Here is a 23,964-nt window from a genome sequence, read left to right on the forward strand (position 1 = left end):
ACTAGGTGCCTATGGGAGATGCTTTGCCTAATTCCTTTAGAGAAGTAGACTACAGAGGTAACTTAAGGGAGCACCTTGGTCGTACCAAATGATACAGTGAGGAACTTCAGGGACAGAAATTTGCATCATGATGGTAACCTACCTGGCAAAGGAAATGTGCTATGGTATTGTCCCTGAGAATTTAGAAATTCATAAAATAAGGTGACTATCTGTCAATTAATGTTTAAGATTAATACAAAATGGATCAAAGGAGAGATATTTAAATTCTCCTTAAAGAGGCAGAATGATGCCCAAGTCAAGATGCCCAAGTCAAGATCAGTTCCCAGACTTCAGAATTTCAAAGACCAGCAAAATTAAAGTAAGAATAAATGTTCCCAAATTTTATTTTGCCAAGTAAAATCATTTTTTAAATGCTACTGTCAAATGAGGGACATTTTAACACTCAAAAGCATAGGAAGAACACAATCTTAGAATAAAAGTCTTTTGCACTGAATAAATTTAACTTTATGAAAACATACGTTGTCTTAATTTTTCTTCATTTTCCCTCTGATCATGAAAAAAACATGTCCATAGACCTGCAGCTAACTCTGTCCCTACATTAACATTTTTAAAGAAAGAATGTGTCTGTAAGAGGGAGAATTGGTCAGCTACACAGGCTGAGAAAAAAAGAAGTCACAGAGGAAAACTCTGGCAGCATCCTTTCCAAGCACTGTCCAGGGAGAAAGCCACAGCCAAATACCCATTTGATTTATCGAGGGCCATATGTTCTGAGTCCACACTCATCAAGCCACTCTTTGATCAGGATTTGGTTTCCTGTGTGGGTCCTTCTCTAGCAGGAGGGAGCTGGTTCTCAACCAAGGGTCCATGGACACCTAGGCAGTTCATAGGTCGGCTTCAGAGAATCTATAAACAAAACTGTACATCAAATTTGTATGTATACTGTGGCAGATGGAAGGGAACATCCTTGGCTATATAATCGGTTTCCCAAGTGGGTTCCTGCCCAAGAAAAGGTAGAGTCAGTGAGTCCCCACAAAGAGCAAAAAATTTCACTGATCATGCCAATGAGACTATTCCATTTTATATTAGTTATTGTTTCCATTGACAATAGTGTTACTCTGGATTTATACATCTCTCCTAAGTCTAGTTAATGTGAATTCATGTGCTGAGAAATGGGTGAGCTCTCAGTGTGCTTTGAAAAATAAATAAATAAATCCGGTTTCTGAGGCCACTAGACTACCCTGCTACTCTTTGAGGCCTCTTGGGAAATAGTCTTCCCCTGGGAACATCTCAATATCCCTAGTCACTTAAGAGTATTTTTCTTAATTTACACACTCTGTCTTCCAGAGGCAGGCCAGAAGAAACCAGTGAAGATAAAAACAGAGGTAGCAGATATAATCAACATTGACAACATTGGCAGGCCAGAGGAAACCAGTGAAGATAAAAACAGAGGTAGCAGATATAATCAACATTGACTGGTTTCAACACTGAAACCAGTGAAGATAAAAACAGAGGTAGCAGATATAATCAACACTGGCAGGCCAGAAGAAACCAGTGAAGATAAAAACAGAGGTAGCAGATATAATCAACATTGACTGGTTTCAACACTGAAACCAGTGAAGATAAAAACAGAGGTAGCAGATATAATCAACACTGGCAGGCCAGAAGAAACCAGTGAAGATAAAAACAGAGGTAGCAGATATAATCAACATCGAGGACCAATAGTCACAAAGACTCATATACTTTCTAAGAAGCACATTAAAAAGATGATTATCTACATATATATATATGTATATGGATCTAGGAGGTTCATTATAGTTATTAATTGAATAGATCTTTATTGAGCATTTGCTATAGCCCAGCCTCCTGTGCAACAGCACTGAAGATAAAGACAAAGACCTAGGTTTCAAGGAATTAATTGCCTACTGGGAAAAGATAGTAAACCAATAATTAAAATAAACTGTGCTACCCCTATGTTCATAGCAGCACTATTCACAATAGCCAAGACATGGAAACAACCTAAATGTCCATAGACAGAGGAATGGATGGAGAAGATGTGGTACATATATACAATGGAATACTACTCAGCCATAAAAAAGAATGAAATAATGCCATTTGCAGCAACATGGATGCAACTAGAGATTATCATACTAAGTGAAGTAAGTCAGAAAGAGACAAATAGCATATGATATCACTTACATGTGGAATCTAAAATATGGCACAAACAAACCTATCTACAAAACAGAAACAGACTGACAGATGTAGAGAACAGACTTGTGGTTGCCAAGAGGGCTGGGGAGGGAGAGAGACAGACTGAGAGTTTGGGGTTAGCAGATGCAAACTATCACATTTAGAATGGAGAAACAACAAGGTTCTTCTGTATAGCACAGGGAACTATATCTAACCTCCTGGGATAAACCATAACAGAAAAGAATATTTTAAAAAATACAGAAGTTTTTAATGTAAAAAAGAATGTATATATACGTAAAATTGAGTCACTTTGCCGTATAGCTGAGATTGGCACACCATTGTATATCAACTACACTTCAAAGAAAAAAGTAAAAAAGAAATAAAATTAAAAAAAAATAAACTGTGCTATAATATAGCACCACAAGAAATTATAGGAATACAGAGGAGGTGCCTCTAACTCAGATGTGAAGAGTTTGGGAGAAGATGTGGGAGGGCGAGGGTGGTGCAGCGTGGGGAACAGGAAAACCCTCCAAGCAGCACAGCTTACTGGAGTCACCGCCTTCACTTGGCCAGTGGTGACCGGAGTTGCCACGCCACTGTCTGTAATCACAAACTGACCCGGGGGGAGCGTCATCATCTGAATCTCCGATGCTGAAAAACAAGAAGGAACCATAGTTCAGTGGTCTCAGATTTTCATTCAAGTTGTAGAAACAAATACCTAACCAGTGACCATATTCCCTACTGAGTCACTTTCCATGGATTTGCCTGCTCTGAGAGTCTTATGTTGATATGATTTCTTGATACAGCGAAAGCACCTCTGCTTAAGAATTGATCACATGAGGCTAGTAGAGAGTTACCAAATGTCGGAAACAATCAATGCATCTCCTTCAAATGTGGCTTCTGAATATCCAGAAAGACAAATATTCAAAAATTTTAAAACCTTGAGAGAAGTTACAAAGATTCACCTGTTAGCTCAATATTTTTATCTTTTACAGTCACATTTGATTACTGGCACAATGTATCCACTATTGCCTAGCAATCACAGCTTAGTCTAACATGAATTTTACTTCACTACCGTGTGATTAAAGCTAATTAAAAACAGAGTTCACCCTAGCACCCAGTTGACAGCCTCTAAATCACATCCTCTACTCAAAGGAACCAGGACTTCTTGGGAAAATGGCTGATTCCAAACCTAGGTCAGAAATGTACAAGGTGAGCATGGAATCTGGTGTCATACCAGCGTGTAAGACCCTATAAAAGACTGCAGAGTCATGTGGGAAAGATACAGAAAGATGTTCCCACTAGCCAAAGATGGGATAATCTGAGCATCAACAAGGATAATGACTGCAATGGGTTTATTTATTTATTTATTTATTTAATATTTGGCTGTGTTGGGTCTTTGTTACTGTGCACGGGCTTTTGCTAGTTGCTGCGAGCGGGGGCTACTCTTCGTTGCGGTGCACGGGCTTCTCATTGCAGCGGTTTCTCTTGTTGCGAAGCACAGGCTCTAGGCGCACAGGCTTCAGTAGTTGTGGCTCGCGGGCTCTAGAGCACAGGTTCAGTAGTTGTGGCGCACGGGCTTAGTTGCTCCTCGGTATGGGGGATCTTCCCGGACCAGGGCTCGAACCCCTGTCCCCTGCATTGGCAGGTGGATTCTTAACCACTGCGCCACCAGGGAAGCCCTGACTACAGTGGTTTGAAACACATCCAGTGGGTTGAAATTCATAAGTACCCAGCAATACTAAAACACACATGCCCGGCATTGGTCACCTTGGATAATACTAGGAAACAACTCATTATTTTGAAAACTGCTAAATAAAGGAGATGGGCCAAGTATTTAAAGCATCTATTCTGCTGTTCCTGTACAAATTGTACCTCAGAGTAACCTGATGGTTAAGGTAAAATTGTTTTCGTTATGGAAGTTTTCTAGCAATAAGTGTATAAAGAATGATAGAATATGACAACTTTGCAATCCCTACTGAAATAGTGGAACAAAGGAAAAAGACAGAAAAGCATTATGTGCCTCCCGATGGAACTACACACCAACAGCTATGGAGTGTTTTGGGGGAAAAAAACTGAACCTGAATCTGATCAAGCCTCTAGGTTTAACTGCCCATCTATAGGAAATAAAAGGGACAGAGGAAATTTTAAATGACAATACAGGTATGTCAACAGCAAAATCCAGAATGTGGGGAACTCTACAAACAAATGACCCAGTTTCTTCAACATGTTAATTGCAACTTAAAAGAGAGAAGAACACATGTATTAAAAGAAACTCAAAAGGTAAAATCGATTGCAATGTATGGCCCTTATTTGGAACCCAATTTGAAAAACCAGCTATTAAAAAGATATTTATGGGACTTCCACAATGGTGCAGTGGTTAAGACTCCACACTCCCAATGCAGGGGGCCTGGGTTCAATCCCTGGTCAGGGAACTAGATCCCACATGCCGCAACTAAGAGTTTGCATGCCACAACTAAGACCCAGCACGACCAAATAAACAAATAAATAAAATATTTTTAAAAAAAAGACATTTATGAGACAATCACAGAAATATGAACACTGGATATTTGATGGTATTAAAGAATTACTGTAATTTATTTTTAGGTGTGATAACGACACTTAGAGTTGTGGGGTTTTTAAAAAAAAATTTATGGATGAAATGGTATGAATTATTATATAGTTGGAGGACTGGGAGAGGATGACAGCATGTACATATCAGATGAGACTGGCCATGATAACTGCTGAAGCTGGATAATGGGTACAGGCGCGCTCATTATACTGTTCTATTTTGTGTGTGTGTGTGTGTGTGTGTGTATAGACACACACACACACACACACACACACACATTTTTTTGGCCGTGCCGCGCAACTTGCAGGATCTTAGTTCCCCCCCCCAGGTATTGAACCCAGGCCCTCAGCAGTGAAAGCATGGACTCCTAACAACTGGACCGCCAGGGAATTCCCTATTTTTGTATATTTTAAACTTTTTTCCTAATAAAAATTTTCAGATTGTTTCATCAAGTTAGAATGCTAGTTCTTACTATTGTTACAGTGGCTGTCAGCATCATTTCCACGTTCCTCTCATAGGAATTAAACTGAGTATAAATGTCTATCTATTTACCAGGATTCTACTGGGATTTATCATGAGGAGGAGTCCTTCCCTGACAGAAACTAGACTCAGCTCTCATTGTGACCACCAATATTTAGGAGAATAGATGGTAAAGATAACTAAATGGTAGCCTTTGAGCCTGGTCTCCACAACCAGATCTATATAACACAGTCAAAGACCAATCACAGCAGAGATGGACCCAAAAAAAGAAATCAGTGGTAGGAGAGAGATCAACACAGCCCTTATTCCTCCTAGCTCCTACTATTGAGCTCTAACTGTTACTGTTTCTCCCAGATCTTCAATGATAAGGGTCTCAAACTTTTCAGCTCATACCCAAGGCTGTTGTCCTCACCAAGGTTTTTTACGTGTTTGACCTTTGGCAGTCAGGCTAAACTGCTTCTGGTAGCACTAACCTCAGGGTTTTGAAATCAGCTACTCATATATCTATCTCCACGAGATAACCGTCTCTGTGAGCCCATGACTATCTCGTTAGGAGGGGCAGCACAGTGGGCTGGTTTACAGTGTAAACTCTGGAGCCAGACTGCCTGGGCTCCAGGCCTCCGTTTAGTAGCTACGTTCCTTGGACGAGTTGCACTGCGTCTAAATTGTCTTATCTGTAAAATGCAAGTAACGACTGTACTTTCCTAGGAGGTTGCTGTGAATACTGGATGTGATATAGATGCAGTTTAGAATCACTCCTGGCACATGGTGAGAGCTTGATGAACGTTAGCTAACATTATTATTGTGCTGTGTTACTTATACGAATGTCAGTATTCATCTTTCGTACATGCAGGGTCTAGCCCAGTGATATTCAGTAAATATTGGTGGAAGAGGTGAATCATGACCTCATACCCTCAATCCACCTGCTCTATTACTTAAACCACCTGCCTACACTTCCTCCAGCAATATTCCTGAAGTCTTGGAAAAATGTCATTTCAGGGTGGCCCTGAATCAGACGCCGCCTTGAATTGGGCCATGACACTCACTGAAGTACAGGTTCTGCAGAGTGTAGAAAATGGCCAATGATCCTTTAAGCCATAAAATGGATGATAAAGCTGATGCAATTCCTCCCCGTGGCTGCAGGTTCCCCACCCGCACCCAGGAGGGCCACCCTCACTTACAGTAGCCGCGGAAGGAATTCCAGGCATTGGGGAGGTACGTGTGCTGGACCGTGGTGCTCTGGGGCTGCTGCTGGAGGGCCTGGCCCTGCGAGGAGCTGCCTGCAACCTGGGAGGGGCTGAGCCCCTGCTGAGACTGCTGCGGGGAGGGGCTCAGCGGCTGCCCTGCCACCTCGAGACAAAAGAGACCAGGATGCGTTAAAGTGTCAACTAGCCACTGAAGAAAGTACATCGTGATCATGAGGACTGTAACACTGAAGGGAGCACTGCTCAACTAGTGATATTTTTAAAAAGAACAGAAGTCATGACAAGCAATCATAACTAGGAAATCCTAGTTTCCAAAGGATTATCTACAAGGGTATCCAAAAACTTAATTTCCATATGCTTGTTATAAAAGTAAATGAATGAAAGTATAATTATCTTCATTACATTAAAAAAAACCCTGAGAAGCCCAATAACTTGCCGGTGTCACAAAGCTAACTTGTAACACAAACTGAAGTAGAATCCGGAAGTCAGAATCCCCATTGATGTGCACTGGATACTCCCCCAGTTAGTGGAGATAAACACGGGGATACAGCCCACCTACAGGATAAAGCCCCCGCCCCACTATCTATCTGCCATTCAGGCCCTCCACGCTCCAGCTCCGGTGCTGTTTCCAAACACCATCTCCTGTCACTAACCTACACAGTCTTTACAAATACACCACAATTTCCCACCTCTGTGTCTTTACTCACAGTGAGAGTGTGGTCAGATCATAATGCCTCCCCAGCTACCATATCAAAACCATACCCCTCCTTCAAGACCTAATTCAAACACCACTTCTACAAAATTGTCCTTGATTCCCTGCTAAACACCGTCTTTCCCTCACCTGTACTCCGCTAACCTAATGACACATCCACGTGGTCCTCAGACCCAGGCAAGAGGGACCCCTGCAGGGATCTTGGCTGGCCCTTCTCCAGCTGTGCCCTTCTCACGTGAGGCCTCATAGACCTTGGAAATGGCCCTGCACCCACTTCTGGGACCCACACAAGTCTCTTCCCTAGGCTTGGCCTCCTGCAGGGGTCCTGTCTCCTGGACGTGGCCCCTCTCACGGTATTCGGGCACCTGGGACCAAAGGGGTGGCCATGGATCACCATTCGCAGGGGTGTGGATGGAGCTGAGACACATGGGATGGGGTGTCCACATGGTACACAGGCCCTGTGAGTGCAGGAAGGAGCCTGAGTGAGGAGAAAGGGGAAGCAGGCTTGGGGACGGCTGTCCCTGGGCCACCTCATCCTGACAAGGAACTGAGTCTGTCCTGGCCCTCCAGCCTTGGGTTCCTTTGAGATACTTAGAAGTGTGAAGCTAGTGGGCGTGGGAAACTCACGGCCCCTTGTGGATAGAGGCTGCCTGTCCTGGGCTGGGAGAAGTCACCAGAAACCTTACTGGGGGGTGGAGAGGAGGGGCGATCAGATGTCAGGCCTCCCCCCACCCCCCAATAAATAGGAAGGCAGAGAAAGTGCATGTTTATCCTATGGATTCCACAGCAATTGGAGCCAGCAAAAGAGAGAGAGACATCCTTTCTCCTCCATTCCTCCCACCCATACCGGGCCGCTGCCAGTGCCAACCATGTGTTTGGCAGAAAAATGCATTTAATTTTGAATTGGCACTATCCATGTTATTTAGCAGCCATTGTTACTTTATGTATATTTTTCAATTTTATCATTATGAAAGTACCTATGTCAAGCAGGGAAGACAGAACATGTTTATTTAATGATTTGTGAACTTGATTGAAACATTTAACTACTCAGGATGATGGTATGCAGGCCTTCATTTGTGCTCGGGAACCTGGGAACGTCAGGGGTGGGTCTACAGGCATCCTTTATGGCTCAGATGCCTTCATTTCATGCCCTATTTACTTATATGTAGGTGTTATATCCCTACTAGACTCTAAGCTCCTTGAGGGCAAGACCTAGAAAAGTTTCCTGCAAAGAGTAAGAATTTAATAAACATTTTTGAATGGATGCAACTCTGTGATCTCAATGATAGTCTCTATCACACAAACACAGTAATACTCCACAAAGTCACTGTTCCAAAATTATAGAAACAGCCTAGCAATTGCCGACTGTCATACAGCCATTTAGAACAGGAAGCAAAGGCCAATGTTGTCTCTAGGAGATCAGAGCCCAGGGCTCCATCTGGACAGGGGAAGCTAAGTACTTAATGGAAGTGCATCCCTAATACCAACAGAAAAATTGGAGGCAGAGGTGAGACTCTTTAAAGGCCCGCAAAATAATGATATCATTTCCATAGTCAAGGAGACCAGGTGTGAAGATTGCACGTCTTCGCTCTTAGTACATCTTCAGGGTCCCTGAGGCCACATGAACCTGAGACTAGTCCCTGGAGCAGTCAGTGGGAGCAGCGTACCTGGGAGGCGGGCGCGGCCGGGGCGGGGGGCTCCGTGACCTGGATGTGTTGCACCTGGATGGCATGCTGTGTGTAGGTCTGAGGGTCATGGAGCTGGGCGACGTCCACCGTGGACTGCTGGGACTGGTGAGGGGAAGTGGCCTGCGGGAGGAGAAACCCAGACCCACGCTAATTAAGGTTAAAGGAAAGCCTTCCAGAGAAAAGGTGTAGCTAAAACAACATCCCAGCAGCAGAACAGGCAGGGCTTCAGAGCCGGGGCTCACTCCCGGAGGGCCCACACCGGGGCCAAGCTGCCAAGCATCAGGGAAAAAAATAGTTTTAAAAATTATGCTTATTAACCATAAGACAGTAACGCGATTTCATTCTGGAAGAGGAGGAGATGAGGGAATATAGCTCCTAATAAGAAGCTGACTGAGAAGCTCTCAGGAATCAAAAATCTTTTTTCCCTTAAGTTTCAATTAATTTTAATGGCCTACCCTTTATCAGTTAAAAGAGATCAAAGGGGAAAATTCACTTTCAGCTTGCCACACTTAACCACTAAAACAGTGGTTCCTAACCTTTTATGTATCACAGACAACTGAGAATCTGATGAAAGTACAGACCCTTTTTCTAAAATAATGTACATATATATCATAATTTACAGACAACTTCAGGGATTCATAGATTCCTCCAAAGCCTAAAATTAAGAACGCTCCTATTAAAAAAAAAAAAAAAAAAGATAAAGAATAGTCAATGACAGTGGCAACTTCCTCTTTCCTGCTTTCATATTAGTTTTAAATTTTCAGAGTCCAATTTATTTCAAAGCAAAACGTTTGTTTATGTGTGCCTTGAGTACATTTCCTTAGTATAATTCAATGAAACAATAGTTCTGGGAGGACTTTTTTCTTTTAGCTCCTGAATCAGTAAGAATGAGGTATTAATTACCTTGTAGAAGGAACAGTTATAACTTGCTACTAATAAGGTACTAAGCGATATTCAAAATTCACAATTATTCCTTACAACCTCCAACTGACAGACGTCATTGGATGCCTGGGTAGGGGCTGATCAAACAGGCTCCTCACCAAGTAGTCCACCTGGGTGCCCAGGGTAAGGGTTCAGAAGCGGCTCAGTGCTGGCCTGCAGCAGGGCAGGATAGTGGTATACACTGGAGCCGAAAATCTCTGGATACTGTTGACAGAAATCTCTTACACTGCTGAGTCCAGAGCCCTCGACAGCCAGGGCTTTACAAATGCCTTAGACTCCAAGCTGACATGCACAGTATGTAGGGCCCAGCCCCAGCTCTGAGAATTAGGTGTTTTAGCTGACCCCAGCTGCTGTGTTGGCTGGTGGCCATATGGCATTCACGCAGGTAAAGAGAAATAAACGCAGGACAGTACCGGGGCCACCTGCACCACTTGAAGCTGTATGTGCTGAGGCTGCTGTAGCCCAGATGTAGACTGTGACACGGGAATGTACTGGATTCTCTGGTAGTCCCCTTGCGGCGTTCGGTAATCCGTCGTTAAGGTCTGGGACAGTTCCGTCATAGCCTGGGTTAGCAAGTCTGTTGTCTGCAAAAATCACAAAAAAGCACATCAGCTGATAACACTGCTGCTTGTGGCTATTTCAGTGCTCTGAAATCCTACAAACAGTTGGTTTGTCTAACTGGTGGGATCATGGGACCGCAAATGAGCCCTGAGCTCGGATAGAAAAATAGCCAGAGTTAAGAAGGTGTTGGAAGATTACCTACATACCTCTAGCTGTCTGTCTGTGTCAGGCCCAGGGAGTTACCCCGGAGATTCTGACAATCTTTTTTTTTTTTTTGCTGTACGCGGGCCTCTCACTGTTGTGGCCTCTCCCGTTGTGGAGCACAGGCTCCAGACGCGCAGGCTCAGCGGCCATGGCTCATGGGCCCAGCCGCTCCGCGGTATGTGGGATCTTCCCGGACCGGGGCACGAACCCGTGTCCCCTGCATCGGCAGACGGACTCTTAACCACTGCGCCACCAGGGAGTCCCAGTTCTGACAATCTTGCAGTGAACAAGCAGCACTGAGAATTTCCTGCTACTCCTTTTACAGAGAGCTTTGGAAAGCACCGACTGGGAGACCCCATCGTTAAGCATCACGCCTGGTATAGAACCCTGAAGGGCGGTGGGCTACATCTGCAGCCAATTAAATACCAAGACAGACATGGCCTTGGCACTGAAGCTGTGATGGGCAGCAGAGGACAGGAGTCGCTCTTACCGGTCACACACTTACCACCACCGTCTCTCCGGTAGCACTGTCTGTAGTTAAAACAGCTGGAGCCGCACTGATCACGGCTGTTGTCAGAGGCGTGTGTATGGTGTTGGGTAGCTGGGCGTACTCCGGATGCTTCTTTCGAATGTGCTGTACCATCTTGGTCTGAAAAGTTATGGCGAAAACCAAGAAGAATTACTAGAATAGGTTATTTTCGATCTTTCTCAAATGCAAGCCCTCCAATGGTTCCTATAGTCCTTCATGTTATGTTTAAAAGAAAAAAAAGAGTAACACTGGCTCTGCCTGCCCTCCCTGAAGTGGGACAATGGTATGAAAGGGAAAAAAGAAGATGCTGGAAAGAAAGTAAAGACTCGTGTGACCCCCCACGCTATCAGGCAAGCATCCCCTGATCCCACCAATACCTGCAGCAATCAATGACTGCATTCCCCCACAGCAACAATGACCCCCTTCTCAAGAACCATCATTTAAGTTCTTATGTAGTGCTGCTGCAAGCCTGAGCTCATAAACCACGAGCAGGGAATATTGAAATCGGAGCCCCACCTCGGGCCAAGGGCAAAGGAAACCATTCAAGTGCTCAGATGGTACTAATTCCCGGGAAAGTCCACTGTATTCCCTTCCCGTTCTGTGCTACGCTCCCTGTTCTCAGGAAGCAGCTCCTTTAGCACCCCCATCAACTCAGAAGACGCCATCACGGCATCTGGATAAGTACCATCTTCTCTTAAGCAATGTTCCCTTAAACCATGACCTTGGTTCCGACGTGGTCCAAAGCCTTCCCCGTACCTTGCTGCTGTACTGTTTGGAGCAGTGAGGGCAGCACACGGGCGGGGTAGCTATAGTGCCCGTGAGCTGGGTGTGGGTGCTCAGCATGGGGTCTGGTTCTCCAGGGCCGGCGGGACGAAGTTTCCGAATGCTTGGTGGGAGCTCAGCCCCAGGATGGTTCTTCAGAATATGGGCTTTTCGCTTACTGGCACTTTTATAAACCTGCAAATTCAAAAGCTTTGCCATGGAAGCAGTGTATACGTCCACCTTCTTGCTTAAGGCAATCTAACAATTTCATCACGAGGAAATGAGAGAAAGTATTCACGTAGTCCAAAATAAAATATATTAACAGATATGCTGAAGGATAATGGGGATATAACATAAATCAGAATAACGTAAGAACATAACATAGATATGTGAGGCATCTGCCTTGAATTTATACATCTAAGATAGGAATAGTAAAAACACCTTTACCTTTACCCTGAAGTTTAAGAGGTGAATATACAGTCATAGAAACAATTTCTTTCAAGGCCAGTTCACCCTTTAGTCTTTCTGTGAAAGCTCTCATGTGATGTACATACATAGTGGACTACTAGATGCCAAAGAATCTTCCAAAATGGCAAGTCTAATAGCAACTAGAACCTGTAGTGGTGAATCTGTGCTTAGAAAATGTTTCTTACTTTTAAGTTGACACTACTTATGCACAGCCTATAACTGATACGGCTGACATCGTATAAGGAGACAATATTACAATGAAACAATACATGTATATTCCATTCCTGTGTTTTTTGTAACCATGCAAAAATCGAGAATGGAATAGTACAAACAGAGTGCTCCACCGCCAGACGTTTCCACATCCTGCTCAAGCTCCTAGAAATCCAAAATCTGCTCTGCATTTTACAAGTAGGATGGCAAACACCCGCATTCTAGAGCTTAGGAATTTAAAATGAATGCATATACTAAGCTCTTGGTAATGAGCTTCTTCTTTAACGGCAAAAATCACAGAGAGAAGGAACAAGAAAAACAGAGCTCGCTAATTCTTAAGAAAATAATTTTGGCTTAAAATGAGGCTGCACTCCTAGCCCTTTCTTGTCTGAATGGAAGACTACTGAGAGACAGGGAACCATCTGTTAAGAGAAACTGCAAGGTCCTGGTATATATATATATACATGCAGACAAACTGGCCCTGAGCGGGGCTCCCACACAGGTATCCTCCTATGGACAGTTTCCTTTTACCTTATCACAATACTGACAAAAGTAGTCACGGTTGGGCTTTATGATGGGTAGAGTTAACTCTGGCACCTCTTCTATCTTCATGTCTGGGTGCCTCTTTGATAAGTGATTTACCTAAAAGGAAAAAAAAAGCAAATGAGAAGAAGAGACCCCGTGACCAGCAGACGCTGAACAAATACCTCCGATACCGAGTGCAAGCAGCTGAAACTCTCTGAAGCGACACCCCAAAACATGAGGCCTTTGGCCAGAACTGGCACTGCCAGGACCCTCTGACACCGACGCATTAACAGGAGTTAACAGTAATTCAGCAAATCACTGAAGGTGAATTGGGCTGCTGTGGATTCCACCGATAGCCTTTGACTGAAAGAGCTGCTGGTGGAAAAATGGAAAATCACACTAGCAGGAATTTCTTTCAAGAATTCTCCTGATCAAGTGTCTCCATTATTCAGCGCCCTGGCCTTACCGAGGACGTTGAATGAGATACAGATATATTCTGCAAAAACTGTCATCAGGGCCCAATGAGTTGAGAGCGGAGACCCGGCTCTCCTGGTGCTTCAGCTAACCTGGTTCGCATACCCTGCCTTGGCGGAAAGTTCCCTTCTATTGCTGTGTCATATCTGGAACAACTGGTGTGGGGGGCCTGCAAGGCAACGACCCCGCCAGAGAGTACGTTCGGGAACACGGAAGAGAACAGGAAGAGGAGAGCAGAGCCGGAGAGGGGCAAAGCAAAGCAAACCGAGCAATGAAAAGTGATCAACAGACCTCTTCCAAGAAACACCGGAAATGAACCATGGCAAAGGCAGCAAGGGGTGACCAGGGGGGAGAGAAGCCCCGGGCTGGGAACTGTTCGCCTCCGCTTTGTCCCTGGCCAGGGACGAAACCCAGTGACAGGTTTAGTGCAGACTACTGTGCCATCGCGGTCCGGAGCCTGGCACTGACCAGCATGCCTCGTCTCCGGAAGCCCATCATGCACAGGCGGCACTTGAACGTGAAGCTGTCGTAGTCAGTGGACGTGATGCGCGGCTTGAACGTCTTGGAGCGGCTGATGCGGTCAGCTTTCTTGGCCTCCCTCTCAGGGTTGTGCATCCTCTGCATGTGTTCCCGTAGTTTGTCTTTTCGCTGTTTAGAGAGGATTTTTGAGAAGGCAGAGGGGTGGGGAGTGGGAGTAGAAGATTTTTAATTGAAGGGGTAAAAAAAAAAATCAATACAAGTTAGCAGTAACGCAACCCACCAGACTACATCCGAGGACACGGCAACCCTGGCTGGGAATTACTCTGTTCGCTAGCAAGTAAGTGCATTCCAATGAGCCTTGCTTGAAAATGACCATCCAGTTTGAAAACTACACAATGATTTTTGAGAAGAAAGGTTTTGCATTTATGTAGAAGTGATCAAAGGGCACGTGGAATAAGTTTGGTATTAAGAACTACAAGACAGGGACTTCCCTAGCAGTCCAGCGGTTAAGATTCCACACTTCCACTGCAGGGGGTGCGGGTTCCATCCCTGGTCGGGGGGACTGAGATCCCACATGCCTTGCAGTGCAGCCAAAATGTTTAAAAAAAAAAAAAAGAACTACAAGACAAACTGATAATGGATGGTAGGTAATACTGGATTTACAAAGCCATGTGTGTCCTCAATTACCACATGTTTTAACACACATAATGACATTCCTCTAAATCCCAAATGAATTTAAGTAAGTATCTCTCATCATATACATTTAGCAGTTCAAGTAAGCAGTTACTGCCTGCTATGGATGGGGCACACGGTCTAGGTCACAGCTCTTAGTCTGATAATCTAATCTTCTAGTGATACATGTTGATGTGAGTCCACAGACAGAAAATGAAGCAGAGCCCATCCTGAATAAAAACAAATTCCAAAAATGCCAGCTCCCTTATCCAGTGAGGCTCTGCTCCTGGACATACGATTACACTGCTATCGGTCTTAGAAAGATTTTGAACCTTTCTACCAGACCAGTTCTTTCCACATTTTGGTACGAGGATGTTTCTGTAACTACTTCATTTTTCAGCACATTTATTAACAAACATTTCTTGAATGACCACCGTGTATCTGGAACCATGCTAAGTTCAGAGGTGCAATGCCAGGCATCCCCACCAACTCCACACTCTACACAAATGCCTCCTTTTAAAATTAGTTCTCCCCTCCTGAATCCATTTCGGATTCTTTTCCAGTTTCTATGACAGCATGACCTACTCATATTCTGCAGAGTGTCTCTCAGGGACATCTTTGCAGAATCATCTGGTTTCCCCACGAACCATATTTTACCATTTTCACATTCATTTGTTTAACTCTTATCTCTGAGTCTCCCGTGGGTTTGTCCGTTGCTTTCTTCTAAATTCCAGGCCCATTTCTGATACTTACTATTTTTTACCTTAATCCTGTAAGTCATTAACATTCCCCAAAATAGTCTAAGCGCTCTCAACATCCCACAGATTTCCCACCTCTGTTGGATGACAGTCCTCATGCCCCAGGGCTCAATTATCAGGCTCCTACACTTAATAAGTGCTCAGTAAAAAATTTGGTGGGTAAATGTATTGTCCTCTTAGGAGTTCCTCGATAGCAGTTTAGTTCTATTCATTATACACTTGGATTCTTGTAAAAGATGCATTAGTACTCTGTTTGGGGATTTGAATTAATTATTTTGGGAAATTAAGGTGAGTTTTCCCCTTAATTTTATCTTAACAAGTAAGTCAAACATGAGGCGCAAAGTACATCTCAAGTCTGTTCCTTGAGCATAGATGAGACACCCATGAAATGCGCAGGCTCAGCCTCAGCTTGTCAGTTTCAGCGGCCCGAGAACACCCAGGCTGCTTGCTGGTTCCTACCTTAAACTGCTTCCCACACGTAGAACACAGGAAGTCCTTACGGTCTGAGTGCCGGAGCATATGCAGCCGCAGCTTGTCGGGGCGGCAGAAGGCCTTGTCGCACTCCGTACACTGGTAGATCTTTTCCGAGTGGAAGCTTCGCACGTGTTTTTTCACCTGGCAGTGAGGACACAGAAAGTCAGGGGAAATGACCAAAGGCAGCTCAGCGACGCTAGAGGGAGCCAAACGCTGTGCCGTGGATCTTCATCAACCTGGCCTGGGAGCCAATCAGGTGTGACTGATAACGGGCCTCAGTAACACTATCCCCATCACAGAGGCCAGAAAGCCCTACCAACCTCGACCTCCCACAGAACTTGAAGAGGAAGAAGAAAATGTTCGCTTAGTCCAAGCCCTGATCACGTGGAACCCATTTTTCTTTCCTTTTTTTTTTTTTTTAAGATTAAAAGCAAGAGTTCCCTTGGATTTAAATGAATCTTGGTAAAAAGTACCTATAAGAGGACAAAAAATAATTCCTTCTCACTTTTTCCTGCTTCCAACATGTATAGAAGCAACTTAGCCCCTTGTAGTAACTGGTCCTTTTACATCTTTCTATCAAATCAGGTTCTGAAGAATTAAAGACATGAATTAGACGGGAGAAAACACATTACCCATATATGAGAACAGCACAACACCAGCATCATTTCCCCTTAATTGGGACTTATTCCCTATACTTTTAGATAACTTAAACAAAGGAATATGGCCTCTGAACTCTCTTTGCCATAAATACCCAGCAAAGAAGAGTTATGGATGGGAGCTAAGTAGTGAGTCATATCAAACCACTCCTGCAAGACATTCTCCTTCATTATTTTTGGAGTCTCTTGTGCCATTAAATTTCACCTTAAAGCAACTTCTCTAATTGTTTGTGTAAAGTGAGAAAATTACCAAGACTCCCAACACTAACAGAACTATGATTAAATCCTAGTCTCCTTTTGCTTTGGTAATTTTAAAAAAAAAAGAGGGAGACACAATATTTTTACTAGATATTTAGACTTACTTGTTCATTCACTAGCATGTAACCATATTAACACTTGAAGTCCAAATGAAATCATGAATATTCTGGAATTTATCCTCACCCCATTTTGCTCCAGAATATAATACAGGGGAGGAGGTCAGTGCTTAACACAGAAGTATATTATAGCTAAAACACGGAAGCAACCTAAATGTCTATTGACAGAGGAATGGATAAAGGAGGTGTGGTACATATATACAATGGAATAGTACTGAGCCATTAAAAAGAATGAAATAACACCATTTGCAGCAACATGGATGGATCTAGAGGTTGTCATACTGAATGAAGTAAGTCAGAGAAAGAGAAATCACTTATATGCAGAATCTTAAAAAAAAAAAAAGATACAAATGAACTTATCTACAAAACAGAAACAGACTCACAGACTTAGAGAACGAACTTATGGTTACCGGGGGGAAGGCGGTGGGTGGGAGGGATAGACTGGGAGTTTGGGATTGACATGTACACACTGCTATATTTAAAATGGATAACCTGAGCTTCCCTGGTGGCCCAGTGGTTAAGAATCTGCCTGCCAATGCAGGGTACACGGGTTCAATCCCCGGTCCAGGAAGATCCCACATGCCACGGAGCAACTAAGCCCGTGCGCCACAGCTACTGAGCCTGAGCCCGAGAGCCACAACTACTGAGCCTGCGTGCCACAACTACTGAGCCCACGTGCCTAGAGCCAGTGCTCCGCAACAAGAGAAGCCACCACAATGAGAAGCCCGCACACTGCAATGAAGAATAGCCCTAGCTTGCCGCAACTAGAGAAAGCCTGAGCGCAGCAACGAAGACCCAACGCAGCCAAAAATAAATAAATAAATAAATAAAATGGATAACCAACAAGGACCTACTGTAGAGCACAGGGAACTCTGCTCAATATTATGTAACAACCTAAATGGAAAAAGAATTTGAAAAAGGATAGATACATGTATCTATATAACTGAGTCACTTTGCTGTACACCTGAAACTAACACAACACTGTTAACCAACTATACTCCAATATATAATAAAAAGTTAAAAAAAACCAGTATGTTATATACCAGCTTTCTCTTTGTTTCCTTCCAAAATGCATCACCTTAGTAGCACAAGACAGGAAACCAAAGTGATGGGGAGAAAATGTTTCCAGGGCAGGAAATGGGAGTATGTCTTCTACAAGCGCCATATATTTTATGAGTAGTGGGTATTGGCGAGGATTAAGAAAGACTTTTTAAAGATTATAACCAGATCTGGGTGTTTATTACTTGTAATACAACTTAAATGTTTAAATGCCAATGTCTTATTTGGACAATTAAGGGTCATAGTAATCTTTTGCTTATCAAAAGTAGGTTGACTGAAGAAATATCATGCTCAACTAAGAAGATGCTGCAAAGAAGGAATGGAAATGCAGATGACAGGCTGTCTCAATCTTCCAAAACTCGAAGTTTCTTTTACCTAAAAGAGGAAGTGTTCAGGCATCGCGGTAGCAGACACTCACCTGGATAAAATCTGGGAACCGTTTCTTACAAGTTGGGCAGGTGAAGTAGCCATCACTGATATGAATGGCCACGTGATCTTTCAACAAATCAAGGCGGTCAAAGGATTCTGGGCAAAAAATGCAAGAGTAAGTCTTCTGGTCCGAGTGGAGCTTCATGTGGCTCTCCAAGGACGCACTGCTGATGAAGCCCTTGTTACAGAGGTCACAGGTCAGTGGGCAGCTCCCCTCCCGCCCATGGAAGCGCAAGTGTTGGTCCAGTTTGTCCTTTTCACGGAAGGCCTTCCCACACTGCAAACATTTAAAAGGCCGGAAGGACTTCCGAATAAACAGATGCTGAAGAGCTGCATTCTGAAAGACACACACAAATGAGATTATTTAGTGAGTTAAGTGTGGAAGCAGCTCGCACATTTATAGGAAAAGAGGACAATCTCTGCAATCACAGACTTTCCACAGAAATTAAACTCTAGGACACACAGTTGAAAGATTTTTCTGGTAAAGACATTAAAAATGAAGCCATCCCCAAAGAAGTTCGTCTTGAAAAGACAAACTTTTGTGTGCTGTTTCATGTCTCTGTGTGTGTGTGTTTTCTTTTGAAAGGATCTAAGTAACGTTCAAAAAATAGAGGACTTATATTGGGTTGGCCAAAAAGTTCATTCAGGTTTTTCCATAAGATGTTACAGGAAAAACCCGAATAAACTTTTTGGCCAAGCCAATAGAGTAAAACAAACCCCAGAGTCAAGTAGAATAAAAATTGAAGACTTGGAAGAAATGACTTGGGTTGGGTCACACATGCATGATGAGGTTGGAGTGAGTCAGCCAAATGCTACTTGTTGAAGTCTTTGAGAAAAAGAACTTGAAGCTTGATTAAAATGCTTAGCAAAAATAAAGATAATAAAAAGAACTGAAGCGTAGTAAGTACCAAGGGCTGGGGGAAGGAGGCAGCGGATATGGGATTCCTTTCGCCGGTGATGAAAATGTCCTGGAATTAGCGGTGATGGTTGTGCAACTTTGGGACTATTCTAAAAACCACTACAAAAAAAGTGAATTTTATGGTAAATTATATCTCTTTTTTATATGGTAAATTATATGGTAAATTATGGTGAATTATATCTCAATTTATGAAAAAGAATGAAAGAGAACGAAGATACAGATTTACATGAACGTGTTTGCAGCTGAGACGAGATATGTAAGCACACGTTCTAAATGGAATATGTGCCTTAATCACTTCCTACTCAGGAAATGCAGAGGACAGCTTCTCAGTGTAGCTGGTTAGTTCCACTGGTTAGAATGCCTTGCTAATTGGGTTAAGCTTATTGCTTTGTTCCCTGTCTAGACCAGTCAATTTCGCTCTTTTTTGCTTTTCAGTCACAGATTGCACTTCTAATGCTGATTAGCCATCTTGTAAATTCATCCAATTGTTATAGGGAATCCCAGTGAGGGAAGATGGTTACTTAGTGCAAATTCATCACCACCACTGAGAAAACAACTCACGTTCTACTGAGAGCAAACCAACAGAATCATCTTTCACACAGAGAATACAGAATCAATATTTTAGTTCTACTATAATGAAGACTCATTCATAAGTTCCTCAAAACGCCAGGGGGAAAGTTCTAGATAGCTACGAGGTGGGGGGGAAAAATCCCTCAAAAAAATATATCTGTGAATGGGTATGCTTATGTAACTATAAGAGACTAGTAATTAAAGAATTAATGGAGGTCTTAATGCGTTATTTGTGCAATGAAAAAAGTACAATGAACAATGCTTAAACCCTTAATTTCAAATTATTCACAAGCAGCAACTTCTGAAGTAACTTTAATGTGAAATAATCATTTAGGGAAAAAGCAAAATAATTATTGTTGACTTAGTGAAAATTCTGAACATAGTTCCTATATAGCAGAGAACATCTATCTCAGGGCTTCTCCAATAGGGTTGGGAGAGGTATTTTACCTACTCATTTATCTTGAGTAAATATCTCGCAATTCCATCATCTTCCCAGGTTGACTGGGGTTGCATCATATTTTATTCTCCTTTGTATCTAGGTCTCTTAAAAAAATAGCTGAGCTCAAGGGAAGTGTCAATAAAAGTTTGCAAATTAATGAAATGTATTTCATAAGAAAATCAAAAAGAATTACTTCAAGATCTTTTCTGTACCACCTGAAGAGATCATAAACAACAGACCTTTTTCAAATCAGCCACAGAGCTTTCTTTCACTTCATTATACGGTTTAGCGGTCACCTAGTCTTTCTACCCTATCTGGACAGATACTTATTTTACATAAAAGCTCTCACGATTCTGGCTACTTTCCAAGCTTTACGGAAATATTGCAAAAAGAACAGATGCTATCCTGAGGTTCAGAGATTCAAGATTTAGAGTGCTCGGGGAATGCATCATTTCCTTTACCCAAGTTCAGTGAAGTTTCCAAGGGCAGACATAACGCACAACAACCGGTCTTGGTCCCACGGAGATTCCACTTCCCCTTGGGCACCAAATCTGGATGGTGGTTTTGTTTCAGTCCGTTATGCTAATAAGTCTCCTGTCATCTCTGTTTAGTGTGAGTGTCCTCAGACCCTTGATCTAAACCCAGCAGCCGCCGGGCTCCACTTTCTTAGCTCTACCGACAAACCTTGTTCTTACTGCCTTTTTGATTTCCATGGAGCACTGAACTAAGTACTCAAGAACTAGGTTGTTGGGCTTCCCTGGTGGCGCAGTGGTTGAGAGTCCACCTACCGATGCAGGGGACACGGGTTCGTGCCCCGGTCCGGGAAGATCCCACATGCCGCGGAGCGGCTGGGCCCGTGAGCCATGGCCGCTGGGCCTGCGCGTCCGGAGCCTGTGCTCCGCAGTGGGAGAGGCCACAGCAGTGAGAGGCCCGCGAACCGCAAAAAAAAAAAAAAAAAAAAAAAAAAAAAAACTAGGTTGTTTCTCTGATCGAATGATCCTAATGTAACCCTCTCATTACAAGGTAGTGGAAGTGCTGAAACTGTCCGCCCCCCAACCCACTTGCAGGCCATTTCAGCTCTACGGTATCTTCTGCAGTTCGGAGCTGCAACTGGTACACATTTTCTAGAAGCAATCAAGAGAAAGGGTGGAAGCAGCACAGATTGGGTCTCAGAGTTGCCGTTGGCCAACCACTCTGTACTGGGTGGAACATAAGCTCCTTGAAAGGTGACAAAATGGTATAGGTGCTAAAACCTGTGACAAGGGATTCGACTCACACTGAGATGAATTCTGAGTCAACAGAGTCTTTGCAGACAAAACCATAAAACGTTTCTGAAGTCTGATGTTAATAGCTAAAGGAACCTAAACTGACTAATTTTCATATTATTTTGATCCTAACATTAAAAGGAAATCAATCATGTTTGTTGGCTTTTTTTTTTTTTTTAAACAATTTTTCTCTGGCCTCTTTTCTGCCCAGTTTTCAAAACCTCTATTGGGCTAGCCTCGCCCAGTATGTGCTACTCTCCACGACCCTCCAGGTGGTACCCGTGCTCAGGTCCGGCCAGCAACCACACCAAACAATTCCTGGGTGTCGGCCTTTGACGCTATGGCTGCCGTCCTCTGAAACCATCTCCCTTCTTCCTGTCTCTCTTTCCCAGTTTAACTCTCACTTCATCTATGAATTATTCCCCAACTCCAGCTTTCTTTGGCCTTTCACTCTTCCAACTTCTGATAGCAATTACAGGCTCTACCTTTACGTGTAGCACTTAACTGTGACCCACCTTACATTAGCATTGCCTCCCTAATTAGACTGGAAGATCCCAGAGGACAGGACACCAGTGAAATTTCTACTGTGCACCTAGGCAGTGCTGAACATACAGTCAGAACTCGGTGCCACTGCAGAAGTCATTCAGTTGTTTCAGAGCTGGAAGGGACCTTGGAGATCACTTAGTCCTACCCTTCATTTTGTGTATGAGCAAACTGCAGCCCACTCACTATTTGAAAATAAATTATCATTATTCATTAACTAATTTGCATTGACTGTAGCAACCAAACTGTCGTTTCCACCAGGATTTAGTAAGTACAGGTTGCAAAGAACAGCAGGTCAGGCAAACACTTAAATAACATTCTGTTATGTGAGTGAAACACAGGAAACAAACGTACCTGCAGCTCCAACTGAGCAGGCAGCATTAGAGGAGAGAAAAATAGTTACATTACCAATGGGGTTGGAAGGCTTCCCTTCAGTTGGTCATTACCAATCTGGATAGAAAAGATGAAAAATACATAGCCCCTGCTTTTTAGAATGTGTGAGAGGGAAAAAAAAAATTGCTCACCTAAGACTGACCTCCAAAAGCCACATACACATGGCTTTTGCTTTGACACAAGGAACCTTGTTCCAAAACCAGTAACCCAGTTCATTCCAGAACACAAGTACGATCATGGCTACACTATGCTTACACATCCACACCTCAGGAAACATGTGGGCTTTGGTTTTTTCCTTCAAAAAATTCAATCTAGAAAGCATTTCTACGGACCTAGTGAAAAATCAGAATGGCCAAAGCAGAAAAGATAGTAATTGCCCAAGAAAGAGTGAAACACAGATTGGGAATCATGTGGCATGACGGATGGAAGGTATGCAGAGCCTTTTGCCTTTCTGGTGTATATTTATGTAGGTTTACATATCCTTTTGAAATAATATACGTGGAGTCATAAGTTTTATACGTTTCCATTTCAGGACCCTTATAAAGTCTATTTAGCCTGATTGCTCAGAGTTCTTCCACGCTGTCATACAGAACAAACATTTAAATGCATTTTTAAATGAAGGCACGGACTAGACTATTGTTCAAGGTCCCTTCTAGCCTATCGGCAAATAAGACCCAAAGAAACATAAGCTAAAATGATCGTCCACCTAGAAACTGTAAAGCCTGGGAAGTTATACAAAAAGTCTCTTTCATCTGCATAAAGGATTAAGAAAAGTCTTAATCTTAAAATTAAGTCTTAAAAAGTCCTGCTGCCACAATCACGGGTTTAAGTCATTCTTTTCTGGATGTCAATTGTCAGCACAGACACTGATCTCACAAAACCACGTTGCTCTCCACATGCATCCCCCGCAGGTCCTAACGCACAATCAACGCTGTCTGTGAAATAGGGACAAAACACACCGGGCCAGGCAGCCATGGAGGCCCTGCAGCCACATGGCCTGAAGTCAAGTCACCGGTCACGCGGGTGAGACACTGCCCTACCCCCGAACCTGGAGCTTAGCTCCGAGCTGTCCCCGTGTGTGCGCTGCACCTGCCAGATCAACTTGAACTCAGGTCCCTGTGCACTGACGGGTCCTGGCATTTGCCAGTCTCCCCTTGGAAACCATTGATAAACAAATTCAAAACCCCAAACTGACTTGAGAGCTATGATTAGGCACAGATTAGCCTGGCTTCAATGTAAGTAACTATTACAACTCAGTGTACTTATCTCTCCATTTCCAATCTGTGAGTTTAGGCATCCAGAGAGTTATTCTACTCTAACTACACTAGTCCGGATGCTGCCAAGAGCCAGGCTTCTGAGTCACTGCTAAATTGATGGAATCTAGGACCGGCCATGCCAGCCTGCCACGGGACCC

At 43.4% G+C, this 23,964-nt stretch overlaps 1 protein-coding gene across 2 annotated transcripts in view; it reads right to left on the bottom strand.

Moving 5' to 3' along the window:
* PRDM10 (PR/SET domain 10) overlaps positions 1 to 23,964 on the bottom strand; it is an 88,470-nt gene that overhangs the window by 3,085 nt on the left and 61,421 nt on the right. For both annotated transcript variants that reach the window (XM_033406985.2, XM_004280486.4), the window contains 10 exons: positions 18,411 to 18,758; positions 15,889 to 16,044; positions 13,988 to 14,167; positions 13,052 to 13,162; positions 11,837 to 12,037; positions 11,057 to 11,200; positions 10,200 to 10,370; positions 8,824 to 8,964; positions 6,421 to 6,589; positions 2,735 to 2,838 (listed from right to left, as the gene is read on the bottom strand). In XM_033406985.2, coding sequence (XP_033262876.1) covers positions 2,735 to 2,838; positions 6,421 to 6,589; positions 8,824 to 8,964; positions 10,200 to 10,370; positions 11,057 to 11,200; positions 11,837 to 12,037; positions 13,052 to 13,162; positions 13,988 to 14,167; positions 15,889 to 16,044; positions 18,411 to 18,758 — 1,725 coding nt within the window. The remainder of the gene's footprint in view (positions 1 to 2,734; positions 2,839 to 6,420; positions 6,590 to 8,823; positions 8,965 to 10,199; positions 10,371 to 11,056; positions 11,201 to 11,836; positions 12,038 to 13,051; positions 13,163 to 13,987; positions 14,168 to 15,888; positions 16,045 to 18,410; positions 18,759 to 23,964) is intronic.

Source organism: Orcinus orca, chromosome 8 (genome assembly GCF_937001465.1).
Source record: "Orcinus orca chromosome 8, mOrcOrc1.1, whole genome shotgun sequence".
NCBI classification, from domain to species: domain Eukaryota; kingdom Metazoa; phylum Chordata; class Mammalia; order Artiodactyla; family Delphinidae; genus Orcinus; species Orcinus orca.